At 46.1% G+C, this 18,337-nt stretch overlaps 1 protein-coding gene across 5 annotated transcripts in view; it reads left to right on the top strand.

The window, feature by feature from the left end:
* Window positions 1-7,141, top strand: part of Rpap3 (RNA polymerase II associated protein 3) — a 34,307-nt gene extending 27,166 nt beyond the window's left edge. For all 5 annotated transcript variants that reach the window (XM_034517079.2, XM_034517075.2, XM_076911971.1 and 2 more), the window contains 4 exons: window positions 1,683-1,872; window positions 2,816-2,913; window positions 3,241-3,341; window positions 6,861-7,141. In XM_034517079.2, coding sequence (XP_034372970.1) covers window positions 1,683-1,872; window positions 2,816-2,913; window positions 3,241-3,341; window positions 6,861-6,946 — 475 coding nt within the window. In that variant the 3' untranslated portion in view covers window positions 6,947-7,141. The remainder of the gene's footprint in view (window positions 1-1,682; window positions 1,873-2,815; window positions 2,914-3,240; window positions 3,342-6,860) is intronic.
* Window positions 7,142-18,337: the final 11,196 nt, after the last annotated feature.

Below are 18,337 nucleotides of genomic sequence, written 5' to 3'. Positions count from 1 at the left end.
AAAAATGAAGAATTTAAATGTTACCATTATTGTATCCATCAATGCTGAAGGCTGCTGAACACTCTTCAAATATAGTTTAGAATTGAGAGCCAAGAACAAAGAAGAGAGATGTTTCAGGAAGGAGGGGCCTTAGCCAGGGATGCAGGGACGGGGCTGTGGTGGGAGTGGGTGTAATGATGTGTCTGTGGAGAGCCTTCAGTGAAACATTTCCAGTTGTCTTGTTACTCAGAATTGTTATTAATTATTGGTATTAACAACAACAATAATAACATAGTCCACACAGTGTCTTTACTGATGATTGTTGAGAAGGTGCAGACCCACTGTGGGGGGGGGGGGGGTTATGGTTAGTCTTATATTTCCACTCAGTGAACACAAAAAGTTTGTATTTTAAACACTGAACTATAGTAGAAGTTTATTTAAGGTATTGTATAGATTATTCAGAAATTCTGAAAAAAACTGAAGTATTTCTTCCTTCTTGAAGTATCGTGAAGCTGTAATAACTCAGATTTCTGAAAGGCTAAGTTACACTAGAGATGATCCTCTCAGAGAGTGGGCCAGCTCGTCCCCAGCAGGACTGCAGCCATTGCATAGCCAGATGCATGTGCATGCGCACACACATACTGCACACACAGCACACACAGCACACACACATATACATTGCACACACACATACATACCGTACACACACAGCACACACATTGCACACACATATATACCGCACACAAACAACACACACATTGCACACACACACATACACACTGCACACATACATACACATTGCACACACATATACACTGCACACAAACAACACACACATTGCACACACACACATACAAACTGCACACACACTGCATACACACTGCACACATACATACACACTGCACACACACACTGCACACACATACACACTGCACACACACATATATACACTGCACACATACACTCTGCACACACACTACACACATACTGCACACACATACACTGCACACACACTGCATACACACTGCACACACACACACTGTACACACACTGCACACACATACACACTGCATACACACATATACACTGCACACATACACTCTGCACACACACTGCACACACATACACACTGCACACACACTGCATACACACTGCACACACACTGAATATACACTGCACACTGCATACACTCTGCACACACACACACACACTACACACACATATACTGTACACACACTGCACACACACTGCACACACATACACACTATACACTGCACACACACATACTGCACACAATACACTGCACACTGCATACACTCTGCACACACACACTACACACACATATACTGTACACACACTGCACACACATACACACTATACCCTGCACACACATACTGCACACACATACACTGCACACACACACACACTGCACACACATACACACTATACACTGCACACATACACTCTGCACACACACTACACACACACATATTGCAGACACACACACTGCACACACACACACACACACACACACACACACACAGCACACACACACACCCCTTGAAAGAACTGGGCACTGTCAGAACGCAGATAGCAAGCACAGTATTAACAAGGTCTGATGTCAGAACTCCTGTTGTTCTCTCCTTTATTGGTTTTGGCTGCTCGTTCTGTCGCTGGTTGGCTAATGCTCTGAAATCCTCCAGAGCACAGGTGGACGTGAAGCAGGCCGTGCGTCAGCCTGTGAGTGAGAAGGCCTCTGTGAGGGCAGAGCAGCCGCCGCCGGATCAGTTGGCCACTGCAGTTCTGCCTCCAGTTCCTGCCAACTCCTTCCAGCTCGAGGCTGACTTCAGACAGCTGAGAAGTTCCCCAGAGATGCTCTATCAGTATGTAAAGGTGAGCTGGGGGGTGGGGGAGGCGGAGAGGGGGAGGGGGAGCCAACAGTGCTCCCGGACGTAGGTCAGAGAGTAGCTTCTGGCTGCTGCAGCAGAACCACACTTGCTGTTTGTGTAACACAACAGAAAATGCCTCTCCCTGCTGGGTGTGCATCATCCTGGACAGACTACTCAGAAAACCTGATTTTCTTTTTTGGAAGCGAGCTGTGTATGAAATTCCAGGGCCTAAAATGACTTAAAGTCTAATTTCATATTCTCTACCTAAGCTTTAGCTTTATTATTTAATCTTCCGCTGGGGAAGGAAACTGAAATCCTTAGATCTTCTGTGTGCCAGGCAGTGCTAGCAGTGTCTGGGCATTTAGGTCCTGGAAGTGAACTTTTATTTGCCTCAAGAAAATAAGCTAGGTCATGTGAATTTAGCAAATCATAGATTAGTATAGTCTTCTTCAAGTGTAGTAACATTACCTTACACTTTTGTAATTTTGTAATTTAAGTAATGTCTCAAGCAAGTCTGCTTTTATCTCTATTTGTGGTTATAGTTTGGGAGCTCTCTCATGAGGACCCCTCTCTCTTCTGTTTGTGGAGTTTTCTAACTATTATAATTATTTGTTATTTTTAATTGTGTATATATGTGTGTATGAACATGTTGGACCCCTGAGCTGGAGACGTGGGTTTGCTGCCGTGGGGTGCTGGGAACTGAACCCGGCTCTCCTGCATGAGCTGGAGGTACTCCATCTCTAGGCGTTAGTCCAGTTAGGAGCCATGACGGACTTAGGTCCCTCTCACTCCCATCCTTCTTTCAGAGTTGGGTCTAAGTAAAACCTCACTATCTCATTAAATATTAGTGTTTGTTAATTATTCATAATATTTGTATATGAGCAGTTATTATATAACATGTGTAATATGAATGTTGTCAAATTCAATTTTCTCTTTTTTTTCCCAAGAAAATTGAACCATCTTTGTATCCGAAGTTGTTTCAGAAAAACCTAGATCCAGATGTATTCAATCAAATCATTAAAGTTTTACATGACTTTTACATTGAGTAAGTTGTATTCTCACATTATAAATTTTTTAGTTGTATTCTCACATTATAATATGTCCAACGATTTAGAAAATTAATTCTTTAATCTTAATGTTTTGTATGTGGCAACGTCAGCTTCCTGGTAAGATTTACTGCTATAGAAACACTGATGGAGGGAAGTGTGAATGGAGAAGGACTTCCTAGAGAGCAGCGGGATAGAGGCACTGTGATGTCTTCTTATGCTGTTATAACACAGTCTTACCTTGGGGAAACGAAGACTTTGTTGTTACTAGAAAAAAAACCACTGCCTTTACCTGATCACTTGTGTTTATATTTGGACTGTTTCAGGAGGGAAAAACCAACTCTCATCTTTGAAGTCTTAGAAAGACTTTCTCAACTGAGAAGGTTTGACATGGCGGTGATGTTTATGTCAGGACCTGAGCGAAAGCGTAAGTTCTGAGAAGGCAGGCTTTCCCAGCTCCTCAGCCTCCTGCACCGATGTCTGTTTTACCCTGCACAGGATACAGACAGTCAAACACGAAGTACGTCCAACTCAGTGAAACAGTCTGTGCAGCTGGAGTCCATGCAGTTAGAATGTGTTATAGTTCTTGGCAGTGTTTAAGTGTAGGCACTGTCTTTATCCTCCAACACAGGAGGCAGCCACGGCCCGGGAGATAAGGAGAGGCCACAGGGAGGAAGCCACGGCCCGGGAGATAAGGAGAGGCCACACAGTAGGCAGCCACGGCCCAGGAGATAAGGAGAGGCCACAGGGAGGAAGCCACTGTGCTGTTGGTTCTTCTTGGACGGTGGTCAGTGGTACAAAGGTTAGATTCTGCCATTGTGGAGCAAGCAAAGGGGCCTGCCACAGAGCTGGGTACACGGTGTGTGTGATCCCTTCTGAGAGGTGGTCCTTGAGTCTCTTTCAGCTGAATTCTAAAGAGCAGAAATTGGTTAGACAGGGATGGGGAGCAGGAGCTTCCAGGGATTAGCATGTGCTGGAGGCTCTGCCTGATCACAGCAGTAGCACTGAGAACATTCCCAGTGCAGTGCTCCTGGATTCTAGGGCTGGGGTCAAGAGTGCAGATGATGACCCTGAAATCTTCCCTTACTTATACTACAGGCTGCCATAAAAATCAAACTCTATGAAAACTTCAGTTATTCAGAGTTTGGGGTTGTCTTAGTTAGGATCTCACTTGTGTGAAGAGACTCCATGACCAAGGCAACTCTTATAAAAGAAAATATTTAATTGGGGCTGGCTCACAGGTTCAGAGGTTCAGTCCATTATCATCAAGGCAGGAAGCATGGCAGTGTCCAGTCAGGCATGGTGCAGGAGAAGGAGCTGAGAGTTCTGCATCTCAATCCGAAAGCACTCAGAAGACTGACCCCACGTGGTTAGGAGGAGGGTCTTATTGCCCACCCCCACAGTGACACACTGCCTCTAACAAGGCCACACCTCCTAATAGTGCCACTCCCTGGGCCAAGCATATACAAACCACCACAGAGATTTATTTCTGTTTTTAGGTAAAAGATAACTCATTCAGTTATAAGTATGCCAATTATTATTTTGCAAGATTTCTTTAATTTTTTTATTTTATACGTGTGTGCACCGTGTATGCCTGGTACTAGGGGGCTACAGCTAGAGTGTGATCAGTTGTGAGCCTGTGTGTGTGTGCACTGTGTGTGTGCCTGGGCTACAGCTAGAGTGTGATCAGTCGTGAGCCTGTGTGTGTGCACCGTGTGTGTGCCTGGGCTACAGCTAGAGTGTGATCAGTCGTGAGCCTATGTGTGTGCACTGTGTGTGTGCCTGGGCTACAGCTAGAGTGTGATCAGTCATGAGCCTGTGTGTGTGCCTGGGCTACAGCTAGAGTGTGATCAGTCGTGAGCCTGTGTGTGTGCACCGTGTGTGTGCCTGGGCTACAGCTAGAGTGTGATCAGTCGTGAGCCTATGTGTGTGCACTGTGTGTGTGCCTGGGCTACAGCTAGAGTGTGATCAGTCATGAGCCTGTGTGTGTGCCTGGGCTACAGCTAGAGTGTGATCAGTCATGAGCCTGTGTGTGTGCCTGGGCTACAGCTAGAGTGTGATCAGTCGTGAGCCTGTGTGTGTGCACTGTGTGTGCCTGGGCTACAGCTAGAGTGTGATCAGTCGTGAGCCTCCTTTTAGGCATTAGGAAGTAAATCTGTTTCCTCTGCAAGAGCAGCCAGTACTTTAACCTCTGAGCATCTCTCCAGGCCTTGTTTTTATTTTTTGAGACATGGTCTTACTATGTAGCTCTGGCTGGCCTAGAACTTACCAACTTACAGCAGTCCTCCTGAGTGCCAAGTGCTGACATGTCAGGCATGTGCCACCATGCATAGCTAAAAATGCCAATTTCTTTACTTTTAAAAATTAGCAAAAGCTGGGCATGATAGCACAGGCTTTTAATTCCAGCACTGGGAGACAGAGGCAGATCTCTCTGAATTCAAGGCCAGCCTGGTCTACAGAGCAAGTTCCAGAACAACCAGGGCTACACAAACCCTGTCTTGAAAAATTAGCAAAACTTCAGCATGCCTTTCTTAGGTGCTCTTACACCAAGCACCCTGAGCTCCTCTCAGGTCCTTGTTGTAGCCGTGACACAGAAGGTTCTCAGTCAGTACGCTTACTAGATGCTCTCTGCTGGATATGGTGGTACATGTACTGTGGTCTCTTCCCTCTGGGGCCTGAGACAGCATTTTGAGTTCAAGGCCAGCCTAGACTATTACAGGGAAGACCCTTTTTAAACATAGAATAAACAGCAACAAGAGAAAGATACCCTTACTTACATCAGGAAGGAAACAAGGATTAGGGATTAAAATGTAGTTAGGGCTGGAGAGATGGCTCAGTGGTTAAGGGCACTTGTTGCTCTTGAGGACCTGGGTTCAATTCCCAGCACCCACACGGTGGCTCATAGCTATCTGTAACTCCAGTCCATAGACTATGATGCCCTCTTCTGACTGGGTACCAGGCACACACACATGGTATGTGTGTGTATGTATATATATGCAGGTAAAACGTTCATGCACATAAAATGAATCTCAAAAAAAAAAAAAAAAAAAAAGAAAAGAATTTAACCCTAAAGCTTCTGTTTTATCTTTTAAAAAGAATCTTTAAATCTTCTCATGCTAGTGTAAGAGTATGTGTTGAGTGAGTGTGTGTGTGTGGGCTGTCTGAGGATACCTCTGGGGTGGAGAAGGGAGCTGATTCTTCTCATCACCTGGCAGCAGGGTCTTGCTCGGGTCTCCCATCTGCTGAGTGAGCCGGGGGAGCATGGGGAGCATTAACTGAGCACTCGGCACTGGCTGTGGTGATCTGTCTTCCTGCCACTGACAGTGCTGCCCCGGTGCTGAGTGCGGCTGCTTAGACTGGTGCCACTGAGGGCGGAGGAGAAAGTTACGCTGGCAGCAAGACAGTCCGGAAAAACGAAACTTCTTAGATCACTCTTAGATATACAGACATGGTGGCACTCACCTTTAATCCCAGCACTGCACAAGCAGAGGCAGGCAGGTCTGGGTTCAAGGCCAGCCTGGTCTACAGAGCAAGTTCTAAGATAGTCAGGGAAACACAGAGAAACCCTGTCTCAACAAGCAAACAAACAAATAAACATCCTTAAGTCCACAAACAATTTATGAGAGGCCTGGAGAGATGGCTCAGTAGTTAAGAGCACTGACTGCTCTTCTAGAAGTCCTGAGTTCAACTCCCAGCAACCACATGGTGACTCACAACCATCTGTAATGGGATCTGGTGCCCTCTTCTGGTATGTGTCTGAAGACAGCTACAGTGTATACTCACATACATTAAATAAATCTTAAAAAGAAAGGATTTATGAGAAATGGTAACTCCTGGTAAAAGATGGTAAATATTTTATTTGACAGGTCAGATTAATCTCTTGAATTTATGTTTTGCATAGTATTTTAAAATGAGTGACATACAATCTTTTTTTTTTCTTTTTTAGTCACAAATGTATTATTCAATCACTTAGAAAAATCAGAACTGAAGGAGGATTCTATTGAAGAACTCAAGAAAAGATACGGCGGCTGACCTCCATGCTTGGACTTTGCTGCCGCCTCTGTATACGGTTACTGTCCTTCCTGAAATCAAGTGTTTGGCTTTTTACGAAAGTGAAACCTTACCTGAGAGGACTTTCCTCTCTCTGGATGGCTGTTGATTCATTGTAAGTGTTCTGTGGCCTAACTAGTGAGAAATGCTTCAAATAAACTAAGTTTTTATGAGATATATTTGAAGGCTCAGTATTTCATTTTATAAATAACTTTAAATGTTATACTACATTCCTCAATGTCTCATAATTGTAACATTTTTATATTTACATGAATTTTTAAAATCACAACACACAGCTACTTTATTTCTGCATTAATAAAGTGATTTCCGTGGAGAGGGTATTACTGACTAGATCTCAGAATTGTCTTCCCTCCTTCCCATCCACCTACACTAAACAACCATTTTATCAACAGTGGGTTCAAGACAGGGTCCTCAGCTCCTGCTGGGGGCTGTTTTGTGCTCACAGCTGTCTAGACCTGACAGTTACAGTCCAGTCATCATCACCGTGGCGTCAGACCTGGTCCAGCCTCCATGAGTGTTGGTAGTGAGTACTGTAGCAAGCATGGTACAGGTTACATGCTGTAACCCACGCCCACTTGCAAAACCTTTTCTCTGTGTGAGGTTCTGAGTTAGTGCTGACTTTGCTTTTAGAAGTTTAATGACTGGGGGAGCGACTTGGCCCTAAGCCGCTGCTCACCATAAGCATCACGTGGGTGGTGCAGAAGGGATCCATGGGAAATGCTTAGGAAAGTCCCAGAGGCAGGAGTAGTGAGTGCCAAGCATTAGGACTTTGTGTGCCCAGGTGTCTTAGCTGGGGTTTTATCACTGTGAACAGACACCTTGACCAAGGCTACTCTTATAAGGACAACATTTAATTGGGGCTGGCTTACAGGTTCAGAGGTTCAGTCCATTATCATCAAGGTGAGAGCATGGCAGCATCTAGGCAGGCATGGTGCAGGAGGAGCTGAGAGTTCTACATCTTCATCTGAAGGCCGCTAGTGGAAGACTGACTAAGTCTCATTGCCCACCCCCACAGTGCCACACCTCCTCCAACAAGTTCACACTTAATAGTGCCACCCCCTGGGCCAAGCATATGCAAACCACCACACCAGGTCCAAGGGAGATGCAGTGTTCCCACATGGACTCTTCCCACCTGTCTTACAGCAGAAATTAGAGGGAAGCCAGGAGAAGCTATTCTCTGAGAACTGGCTGTTTATGGTATAGCTAGGATTTAAACTGAGCCCCTGGCCACCAGAGATCATGGTCCTAAGTACCAACATGGAAGAGACATTAGGCTCAGACAGAAACGATTACAAAGAATCCTCAAGGCTAAGGAGGAAGCACAGTGTAGGTGGACCAGCACTTGCCATGGAGAAGTGTGAGCCCAGGACCCACTGGGAGACTTGTTGGCCGCAAGAGTGAGGTTTCCTTGTGGGAAGGTGGGTGAGGCTTATCCTGACCATGACAGTTTTCTGTACCCTGACAGGCAGGTTTCTAAAGTGAATCAGGAGTCACAGACTTTGTTTTCCAAGTAAGGGAATGAAAGCATATGTGGGTTATTCAACCTGCCCAGTGTCACCTGATAAATGAGTGACAACAGAGACACTGTACAAGGTTGTCTGACACTTCACCTGCCTGGTGGCCTTCGTGTACTGTATTCTCCTCTCCTTGAGGTGAAGAAGAAAGGGTAGATTCAAGATAATGCTGAGGAGGCAGACTTCTTAGGGTTGATGATGTTCATATATAAATCCAGTCAGTGAGGGGAGTAAGAGACTAGTGTACAGAAATCAGCTGGCCTTGAACTCCTGACCTTCCTGCTTCTGCCTCCCAACTGCAGGGCTGTGGGTCTATACCACCATGCTTACTGGATTTGCTTTCCATTCATTATTGTTCATCTGTAATATGTTGGCTACATGCCAGAATTTAAGCTGCTTGCATATCATAAGTTTCTTTTTTAAAAACACGTCATTAGTGTTAATATTGACCTTGTGTATGACAGAAGTCCAGTTAATGTTGATAAACTGATCTGTCTAGAATATCACCACTTGTGTGAGAGGCCAGAATTAGTGGGTTCCGTTTCTCACCCCAAGTATTTATTGTAGGATCCTCAAGTCAATTCACTTAGAATTATATCCACGACTTTTAAAGAGAAATCAATTAGAAAAGTGTAGCTATCCATAGTGGAACTTGACACACTTCCTTATACTGACAGTTAAATCATTGGGGGCAATAAAAAGAGTTCTTTTCCGCATGGCTGTTTTGTTTGTTTTGTTGAGCTTTTATAAAGTTTAAACACACACACACACACACACACACACACAGAGAGAGAGCCTTTGCACAGGTACCTGGTGCTTGCCCAAGGTTGGGCTGAGACAGAGCAGGGACGCAGCTATGTCCGGGCACTCAGCCGGTGGGAAGCACTGTTGGTACTAAGCCCTTTCAATCTATGTTTGTCAGCATTCCTTCCTTCGTTTTCCCATACATAAGCACCGGCGCTGGGAGTGGGACCATTTGAGTGTCTAATGAGCAGTTGTCGGATTCTTGTGCAGCCTGCACTGCCTTGAGCAAAAAGACTGTAAGTCCGCCCACCAGCCTGACTGCCCCTATGCCAGCACTGGCCATCTGGAATACTCCGTGGATCCCTTGATGTAAGTATACAAAAGATGGCAGTGGATGGCACGGATTGCCTTGGCTCCTTAAGACACAGCCTCTGCCAAGGCTGTTAGAAACAGTGTGTTCTGGCGTCTGCGACCATCAGCCCAGATGAACCACTTCCCCTGGGGGAGGGACTATGACGACAGGTGTCAAGCTGTGACTGGTCTAAGCACCCCTACTCGGACTGTGTGAGTAGGCTGTTAGGCTTGCTCAGAGTTGCCATGGGACCCCTCCCCCCAGTGCCATCCCCCTTGGTGTTGCCACATCAGGTCTTACAGACTTCTCTTTGTGGCCTTTCTTTGCCTGTTTTTGGGCGTGCAGGCTGAGCTGGTGACAGAGAAGGATGGTTACCATGGAGACCATGGCAGTAGGCAGGGCTTGACAGGATGAGCGGCAGCCTTGGCTCTGGTTTCAAGTAGCAGCTTTGATGGTTGGAAATCAGGCCTTGAGTCTTGACTTGACAGCCGAGGTTCATGCAGGTGCCACTGTGAACCTAACAGCATAATACCCCACACTAGGACCTGGTGCTGCCCAGCACATGATCCTCATACCTGGCTCTCTAGAACACTGTACTGACAACTGTTGTTTGGGTGCTGGAGATATGGTGGGACGTAAGCCTTGGAGGCCTGTGGTCATGTGGCAGCGGCCAAAGCAACTGCCATCAGAGGACTCGGTACTACCAATATCCCTTGCGCTCAAATCCGTGTGTGGCTCCGGTGTGGTGCCTCGTACTGCATTAATTCCGCCCAGTAATCCCATTTGTCCATTGGGTTCCTGCCCTCTGTGGCAGAGGATGCCTGACTCATCCCATCCACACCCAGCATCCAGCTCCCGAATGGCCCTCCAGATGCCTCAGATCCTGAGTGGAGCAGGTGCCTCAGCTGTATACCCTGGCTCTCACAGGCTGTCTCCAAGAAGGAAGTACTCTTGAGTCTTCACAGTGGCCATTAACAACCAAATAGCCTTTGAGGACTGTAAGAGAGGCCAGGGAGGAAGAAGAGAACAAAGGGCGGAAGATGAGGAGAGAGCAAACTGGGAGAAGCCAGAGGAGACAATCTACATCGCTCGTTGCCAAGAGGTCCAAAGAACTGAACATCCTTGAGGCTGAGACCCGAGGCACAGGTTACCAGTAGCCAAGTGTCCCTGTACCTGATCTATAGGTGCCGGGGCCATAGCACTTGTAGAGCAAGGGTTCTGGTACTGGAGACTTCCACAGGGGCTGCCATATTAGGGGCCATTGCTTGTTCCCACATCACTTGCCCACCCTAGTCCCTTGCAACTGTTAAATATCAAGGGAGTGAGGAAGTTCTAGAAATTCATGTTTGAAGAGTTTCTTGTCTACCCACAGTTTCTCTCCAAGTAGAACAAAGGCCTTTCAGCCACTGACTAGTGAGAAGACCTCAGTATTTGATGTTCTGCATCCAGTGGGCTGTGTGTCTGTCCAGGGTAATGCCTAGGACACAAGGGCTGGCGAGATGGCTCCATGGGTAAATGTACTCGCTGCCAAATCTGATGACCATGACCTGAGTTTGATACCCAGAACCCATGGGGTGGAAGGAGAGAACTGACTCCTACAGCGGTACCTCTGAACCTCCACACGTGCAACACACACACACACACACACACACACACACACACACACACAGAAAGAGAGAGAGAGAGAGAGAGAGAGAGAGAGAGAGAGAGAGAGAGAGAGAGAGAGAGAGAGAAACATAAAATAATAGGAAATAGCCCTTCTTGGTCTTCCTGGCCAGGTCCTCATAGTGTATCATCAGATACCATGGTCTCTGAAGGTTACAGGAGGCTGCTGATGGTTCATCTCAACTTTCAACATGAAACCCAGAGTTACCTGGGAGATGGGCCGGCCTCTGAGCATGAGCGCCCCCTGGGGGGATTATCTTGATTGCATCCTTTGAGCTGGGAAACCCCATCCCCTGTTGGCTGTGCCATTCCCCAGCTGAGCTCCTGGACTGTGGACATGGAGAAAGAACCCACAGAGAGATGCATTGTCTTCTTCCTCAGAAGTTTCTTCAGCCTTTTTATTAGGAAAGTAAGTAGGACCCTGGTGAACTGTCGTGGGCTAGACTGGATTGGAGACTGTCCAGATGCCCTGATGACAGGACATGGGCATCCTGCCATTAGCCAATCCAGGGCCATGCCGTGCAAGGCCCACTATGGATGGACAGTAGGGTCTGGGGTGGGCAGGGACAGTAATTCAGGGACTGGCACTTGACATTTTCCACACATGTATGTAACTGAATGTTGCAGACACTGAGGTGTGAAATGCTTTGTTTGCCATCCCATAATATACCTTGCTAAAGGGGAACTTGGGACATTTTGAGCTCCCTATAATTCTACCATCTGACGTTCTTTACTCTCTGTTTAAGGAATATAAAAAGAACTGCGCCATTAATAAACTTGCTGGCCTGAGTCTTCAGCCCTTCAGCCCTCCTGACCCCAGCCTTTGACTCTTCCCTTCTGTTATCTCTTTATCACCCATCCTGCCCCTCCCCCTCAGGACTTGATCAGAGCCACAGTATGGCTGGTCCAGGTTTGTGGACATGGAGAAATTCTCACATGTTTTGGTGAGGTAGGTAACATTCCGGTTGTAGGGTGTGCTGGCTGGTTTTATGTCAACTTGACACAGCCTAGAGTTATCAGAGAGGAGGGAGCCTCAGTTGAGAAAATGGCTCCATAAGGTCTAGCTGTAGGGCATTTCTCTCAATTGGTGATCAGTGGGAGAAGGCCTAGCCCACTATAGGTCGGGGAACCCCTGGGCTGTTGTTCCTGGGCTCTATAAGAAGGCAGGCTGAGCAAGCCATGAGTAGCAAGCCAGTAAGCAGCACTCCTCCATGGCCTCTGTATGTGCTGTCCTGCCTCCAGGTTCCTGCCCTGTTTGAGTTTGTGTCTTTGCTTCCCTCGATGATGGATGGCAATGTGGATGTGTGAGCCGAATTAACTCTTTCCTCCCCTGCTGGCTTTAGAATCCCTAAGACAAGCTATTACCAGCATAGGGGGTTTTGCTGTGGCAGACCTGCTTTTGGGAGGCTTGTAGAAGGTTCCTTTGGGAGGCGGTTTTATGATCTTGTTCCTGATTTTGTGGTCTGTCCCTGGAGCTGGTGTCTTATAGTCTAGTTTCTGGGACTTATGGTCTGTTCCTGGAGTCTTTTTTTCTGTTATGCCCCTCCCCCCCCCAAATCAGGTCTGGTCCTTAAATGTAGAGGCTCTAGGTACATGGATTAAGCACTTATATCCACCTCAGATCTGTACATTAAACCCCCAAAGCCCCAGTACGTGGCATTTGGAGATGGAGTCTCTGGGAGGTAATGTCACAAGGCTCGACTGTTGAGTCTAGTGCTCTCATGAGAGGACAGGAGAAGAGAAGACAGCTTCCTCTTCCTCTCTTGTGCTCTTCCTCTCCTCCACACTGTGGGAATACAGTAAGATGGTCGCCTGCAACCAGACGGACCTTCACCAGGCACAGGTCCATGGTATCAGTGACAAGAGAACCTTCTATAGGCATGGGGTCACAGCGGCAGTGTCTGTGACCAGAGGGACCTTCACCAGGCATGCGGTTGTAGCATCTGGGACCAGAGGAGAGGGACCTTCAGCAGGCACCAGGCTGGTGCTTCAGTGATCAGAAGGACCTTCACTAGGCACGGGGTTCACCACCTCAGTGACGAGAAGGACCTTCAGCAAGCACAGGGGTCACCGTATCAGTGACAAGAAGGACCTTTGCCAGGCACAGGTCTACAGCATCAGTGACTAGAAGGACGTTCACCAAGCACGGGGTCACAGCATCTGTGTGACTAGAGGGACCTTCGGCAGGCACGGGGTCACCAGCGTCTGTGACCAGTGGAATCTCCACTAGACACGGCATCTACAGCATCACGATTTTTTCTTTCCAGCCCCAGAACAGAATGCTTGCTTCTTAAGCCGCTTATTTGTTTATCATTTTTAACGCAAACCTGACTAAGGCAAGTGGGAACTAGGAAGACCCTGCTGTCTGTGTGGTCATGAGGTCATATAGAAGGTGGCTTCCATAGGGCAGTGCTTAGTTAGATATTTGTGAAATAAGCCAACAACCAAGAAATCCAAATGCCGTAGAATGGGGTCTCCAGACAGAGAGCCTTTGAACTTACTCAAAGCCCTTGTCTGAACATTAAAGACCTTTTCTCATCATTAATGGGTATTAGTTCAATCCTCTTTTACAAGATCATGTTCAGAGAGCCGCTTCTCTCAAACGTGTTTTGAACGCTGAGTGAGTAAGAAGGAGTACGATTTGCATTTCTGTTTCTCGGTAGAACATCCTTTTGTGGGTCACACCACTTCAAACAGACTTAATGATAACGTTATACTGTTCCAACTGTGTGTTGTCACCGTACCTGGAGCTTTGCATATAATATTTAAACTCAGAAAAGCGTAGGAGGAACAGGTTGTCCTGGGGGTCATACAGAGGCTATTATGATTTAGACATCTGTGTTCTTTCTTCTGTTTACTGGGTGACAAAACGACCTTGAGAACACAAAGAAACAACAGCTAGAGTCCCCAGGCTGGCAGTTGGCATTCTGTTGGCATTACTGCCACCTGCTGGCCATTCGGAAAATAGCAGTACATAATGTCCACGTTTGTTAGCAACAATGAAAGTGAATTTAATATTTCTTAGTAAGATGGGCTGCTGGATTTGTAAGTCTTTAGTGTGTTGTATTAGTCAGAACAAATATATTTATGTTTTTATATTTATATGGATTTATTAGACTGGCTTACAGCCTGTGGTCCTGATAGTCCAACAATGGCTGTCTTTTTACAGAATGTCTCTTGAGAGTCTGATCGTCATTCCAGGAGGCTGGAGGTCTGGAGGTCTCTGCAGTTCTGGTCTGGTACTGGAGTCCTGGAGGGTCTGGAGAGCTGCTGGTCTTCAGTCTATGTTGAGAACCTAAAGAAGTTTGATTTAATACCAGCAGCAACAAGGCAGATGAGCTTGCCCGGGAGAGCGAGGGCAAGCAGGCAAAGAGCAAAGATTCCTTCTCCTGTGTCCTTTATGTGGGCTGCCACCAGAAATGTGGCCCAGATTCAGGGTGGGCCTTCCTGCTTCAAATGATGTGAGTAAGAAAATCCTTCACAGAAATGTCCAGTAGCCTGGGTTTTGGCCGATTCTAGGTGCAGTCAAGTTGACAAACAAGAATAGCTTCACAGGTACACAGCAAAAATTAGGATGTAACCTTTGAAGTGTTGTTCAGAAAAAAAGACAAAGTGAGTCTGGGGCTGGCGGGGGGACATTGGGGGCTGTGGCAGAGACAGCTTGTTCTCTCATTTACACAAGAGGCATCTCACGGAGGCTGCATCCGTGCCAGCCATCATGGTGGTACAGCTAAGTACTCAGCACACAGAGAGGGCTGTGGGACTCACCCTGTCCTTGAGCCATCAGCAGGTCAGACAGAGAAGCTGAGTTCCCGGTGGCTTATCTAGATGAGCACACAGCTCATGGCTCCAAACCTGTGTTAGCCGTGGCTAGGCTGGCATGCCATCTGCCCACCCCAAAGTAGATGCGTATCAAGTCTTTCCAGAGACTTGGAGGGTGTTTTGAAGAAGCAACCCCACCCCCGATTTAAAATAAGTATCATATTGAACTTTGAAGAGGAAGATATATCCTAAAAATACAGCCTGGAAGGAGCGTTTTCTTATGGCGGTGGAAGTGGCAGGGCTGGGCAGTGGCTGAATGCCTCTCGTGCCAGTCAGGCCTCCTAGCTGGTCACCTAGAAGCACCTGCTTCCTCTTTGCTTCCTCTGCCTCTCAACTTCTGGCAACAGCAAGTCGTTGTGATGTTGACATCATGCAGCCCACGTCAATAATGAAACACACTAAGTTCAATACTTATTCCCAGAGGTAACTGAATATGCATTTCATCAGATCCAAACTGTAAGCAGGCAGGTTGTGAATTATGGTGAAATAGTCATTTGCAATGACACGTGGCCAAGAGAGATAAAAAAGATGGCATAGTTTTGTGGTCATTGCTCTGACTTTTCTGATTATAGCATGGTCAGCCCTCTTTTTAAAATGATAACAATAATTTATGATGATGATGCTGGAGTGCTGGCGCAAGCCTTTAATCCCAGCACTTGGGAGGCAGGGGTAGAGGAAATTCCACGCCCAGAACAATGGGCGAATCTTGAAAAGACAAAGCTATGAAGGAGAAAGACAGGAAGTGAGTGGGTTTGATGGATGTGCGCCCAGGAAGTGGGTCTGACCTGTGGCAACCGCTTTTCGGGTTTTGTGTTTTGTTGATTTCTTTTTTGAGACAATGTGCAGGAGATTTCATTTTGCCCTTACATACACAATCATCATGTTTCCACCTCAAAACCCCGGCTTGGTTAATCCTAGTACCTCAGTCCCAAGGCTCAAACTGGACATGCAGTCGGCCAAGTCAGCTCCACCTGTACATTGAGGTGGAACCCAGGCTTTCCGTATCGTTTCTCACAGCGTGATTTGTCATTGTGTGAGATAGATTGAGGCACCAGAAGAAAGCTGTCATGAACTAACCTTACACACACTAACTGTTAACCAGAGAATTTGTTTCAAGTCTCAAGATTCTATAACAGGTCAATGTAACTAGCTAACGACGACCTGAACACAGGACTAAGGTTTTCATACTATAGTGATAGACACTGTAGTTTAATTACATTGTCCTTTACGTGAGTCTTATTTTCATTAATTAAATTACTCTTCAAAGATCCAGAATTGTACCCTTTAAACAGCTGCACTGTAGCTTCTGGCCAGGAGATGGCGCTGTGCTTTTCATTTAAGCCCATCGTGAGGTTTCAGCCTGGTTGGGTTACTCCATAAACTCTGGAGTACATAAGGTAGGACATTGTGAGCTTCATCACATGACTGTCCATTGACATCACCCTACACTAACACATTAGAAAAATTGGGTTGTAGCAATGGGGTCATATACATTCATAAAAGGGATGCGCTTACTTTTATCAATCAAAGAATGAACACAATATGGTACTCGATGGTCCGGCACCAAAACAGAAACTTAAAAATATGCTTAGAACTTATACGTGGACTCACAAAAACAAAACTGTGTCGAATGAGTTATGTTTTGATTTGATACAGAATTCTTGACTGACAGCCTTTCTTTTCAATGCTGAAAAAAAAAAAAAGTCAGTGCTATCCTCTGAACCTCGGTAGCTAAGAAAGCTCTCGCTTTCCCCCTATGGGTGATCCGTCCTCTCCTTTGGCTGCTTTCCAGCAGACTTTTGTTTGTTTTAGTAAGTGTGATTAATTCAATCAGTCATGATGCATGTGGGCCTAGATGTCATCTGCTTTATCATGTTTGAGGTCTGGTCATAATTTTGCATTTGGAAACATTTGCAAAAGTTGGAATGGATTCAGCTGCCACTTCTTTGAAGACCTTTTCACCTTGTTATATTTCCCTCTCCTTCTGAAACATCCCAAAAATTACTTTTGACTTTTTCTTGTAGTCTTACAGGTCCAGCTCATTTTCCCACCAGCGTTCCTCCAGTCTGCCTCTCCAGTGCTCCAGTTATGATAGTCACGAACCCGCCATGAACCACTGTATCTGGGTGCCGGTGACCTGAATGCAGGGCCTCATTGCTTATATATAGGTGAGCACTTTACGGACTAAGCTATCTCCCCAGCCCGCTTCACTGATTTTTAAAAATTAATTAGTCAATTAGTTTGTTTTCTGTGTATGGGTATTTTGTCTGCATGCACATCTGTGTATCACACGTGTGCTTGGTGCCCACAGAGGGCAGAAAATGGGTGGATCCCCTGGAACTGGAGCTACAGATAGTCGTGAGCAGCCTTGTGGGGGCTGGGTTCCCAGCACTCTTCCTCGGGAAGAGCAGCCAGTGCACCCGACCATGGAGCCATCTTTCCAGCCCCTTTATTTTAGTTATTTTATTTTCAATTTACATTTCATTCTTTTTTATAGCTTCTATTTTTCATTTATTACTTGCTTTTATTTTTGTTTGTTTGTTTGTTTGTTTGTTTTTTGGCTTTTGTTTTTCAAGACCAGGCTAACGTCAAACTCAGAGATCGCCTGCCTCTGTCTACTGAGTGCTGGCATTAAAGGCGTGTGAAGTTTGTCCAACCTATTTTATTCTTGTTTCAAGCAGGTTAGCACTTGCCTGTCGAAGCACTTTTATCTGGGCTGTTTTAAAGTCTTCGTCAAGTCATTCCAGTATCTCCATAGTCTCAAGGTGAGCACTTGCTAATTGTCTTTTTATCATATAGTTTGAAACATTTCTTGGCTGGCTTTTTTTTTTTTCATACTATAATAGAATTTTGAATCTTTAAACTTTATTTTATTTAAAAAAAAAAAAAAAAACTGTTTTAGGGCTGGTGAGGTGGGTCAGTCAGTAAATGATCTGAATCTGAACCCACCTGGCAAACAAAGACAACTAATTTCTGCACACTGCCCGTTGACACTCTCTGTGGCATATGTAAGTGTGCTCACACATGAGGATGTGTGTGTGGGGGGGTGGCATGCATGCATGTGCACATGTGCACACACTTCTTTGTCAAGGGAGGAGGCAGCACTCCCTGAAGGTGCCAGAGTACAGTAGAAGTTCCTGATCCCGTTCAGCTTGGGTGGACTGGGTAGAGGTTACAGGTTTCTCACCACTGATAGGTGGAACCAGGTGTCTGTTTTTCCACTCCAGTGATGCGGTGACATAGAATTATCTCATT

The sequence above is a fragment of the Arvicanthis niloticus genome, chromosome 13, assembly GCF_011762505.2.
Source record: "Arvicanthis niloticus isolate mArvNil1 chromosome 13, mArvNil1.pat.X, whole genome shotgun sequence".
In the NCBI taxonomy this organism is placed as follows: domain Eukaryota; kingdom Metazoa; phylum Chordata; class Mammalia; order Rodentia; family Muridae; genus Arvicanthis; species Arvicanthis niloticus.
The sequence above is the reverse complement of the archived record's forward strand: the minus strand, read 5'-3'. Positions and strand labels throughout refer to the sequence as shown.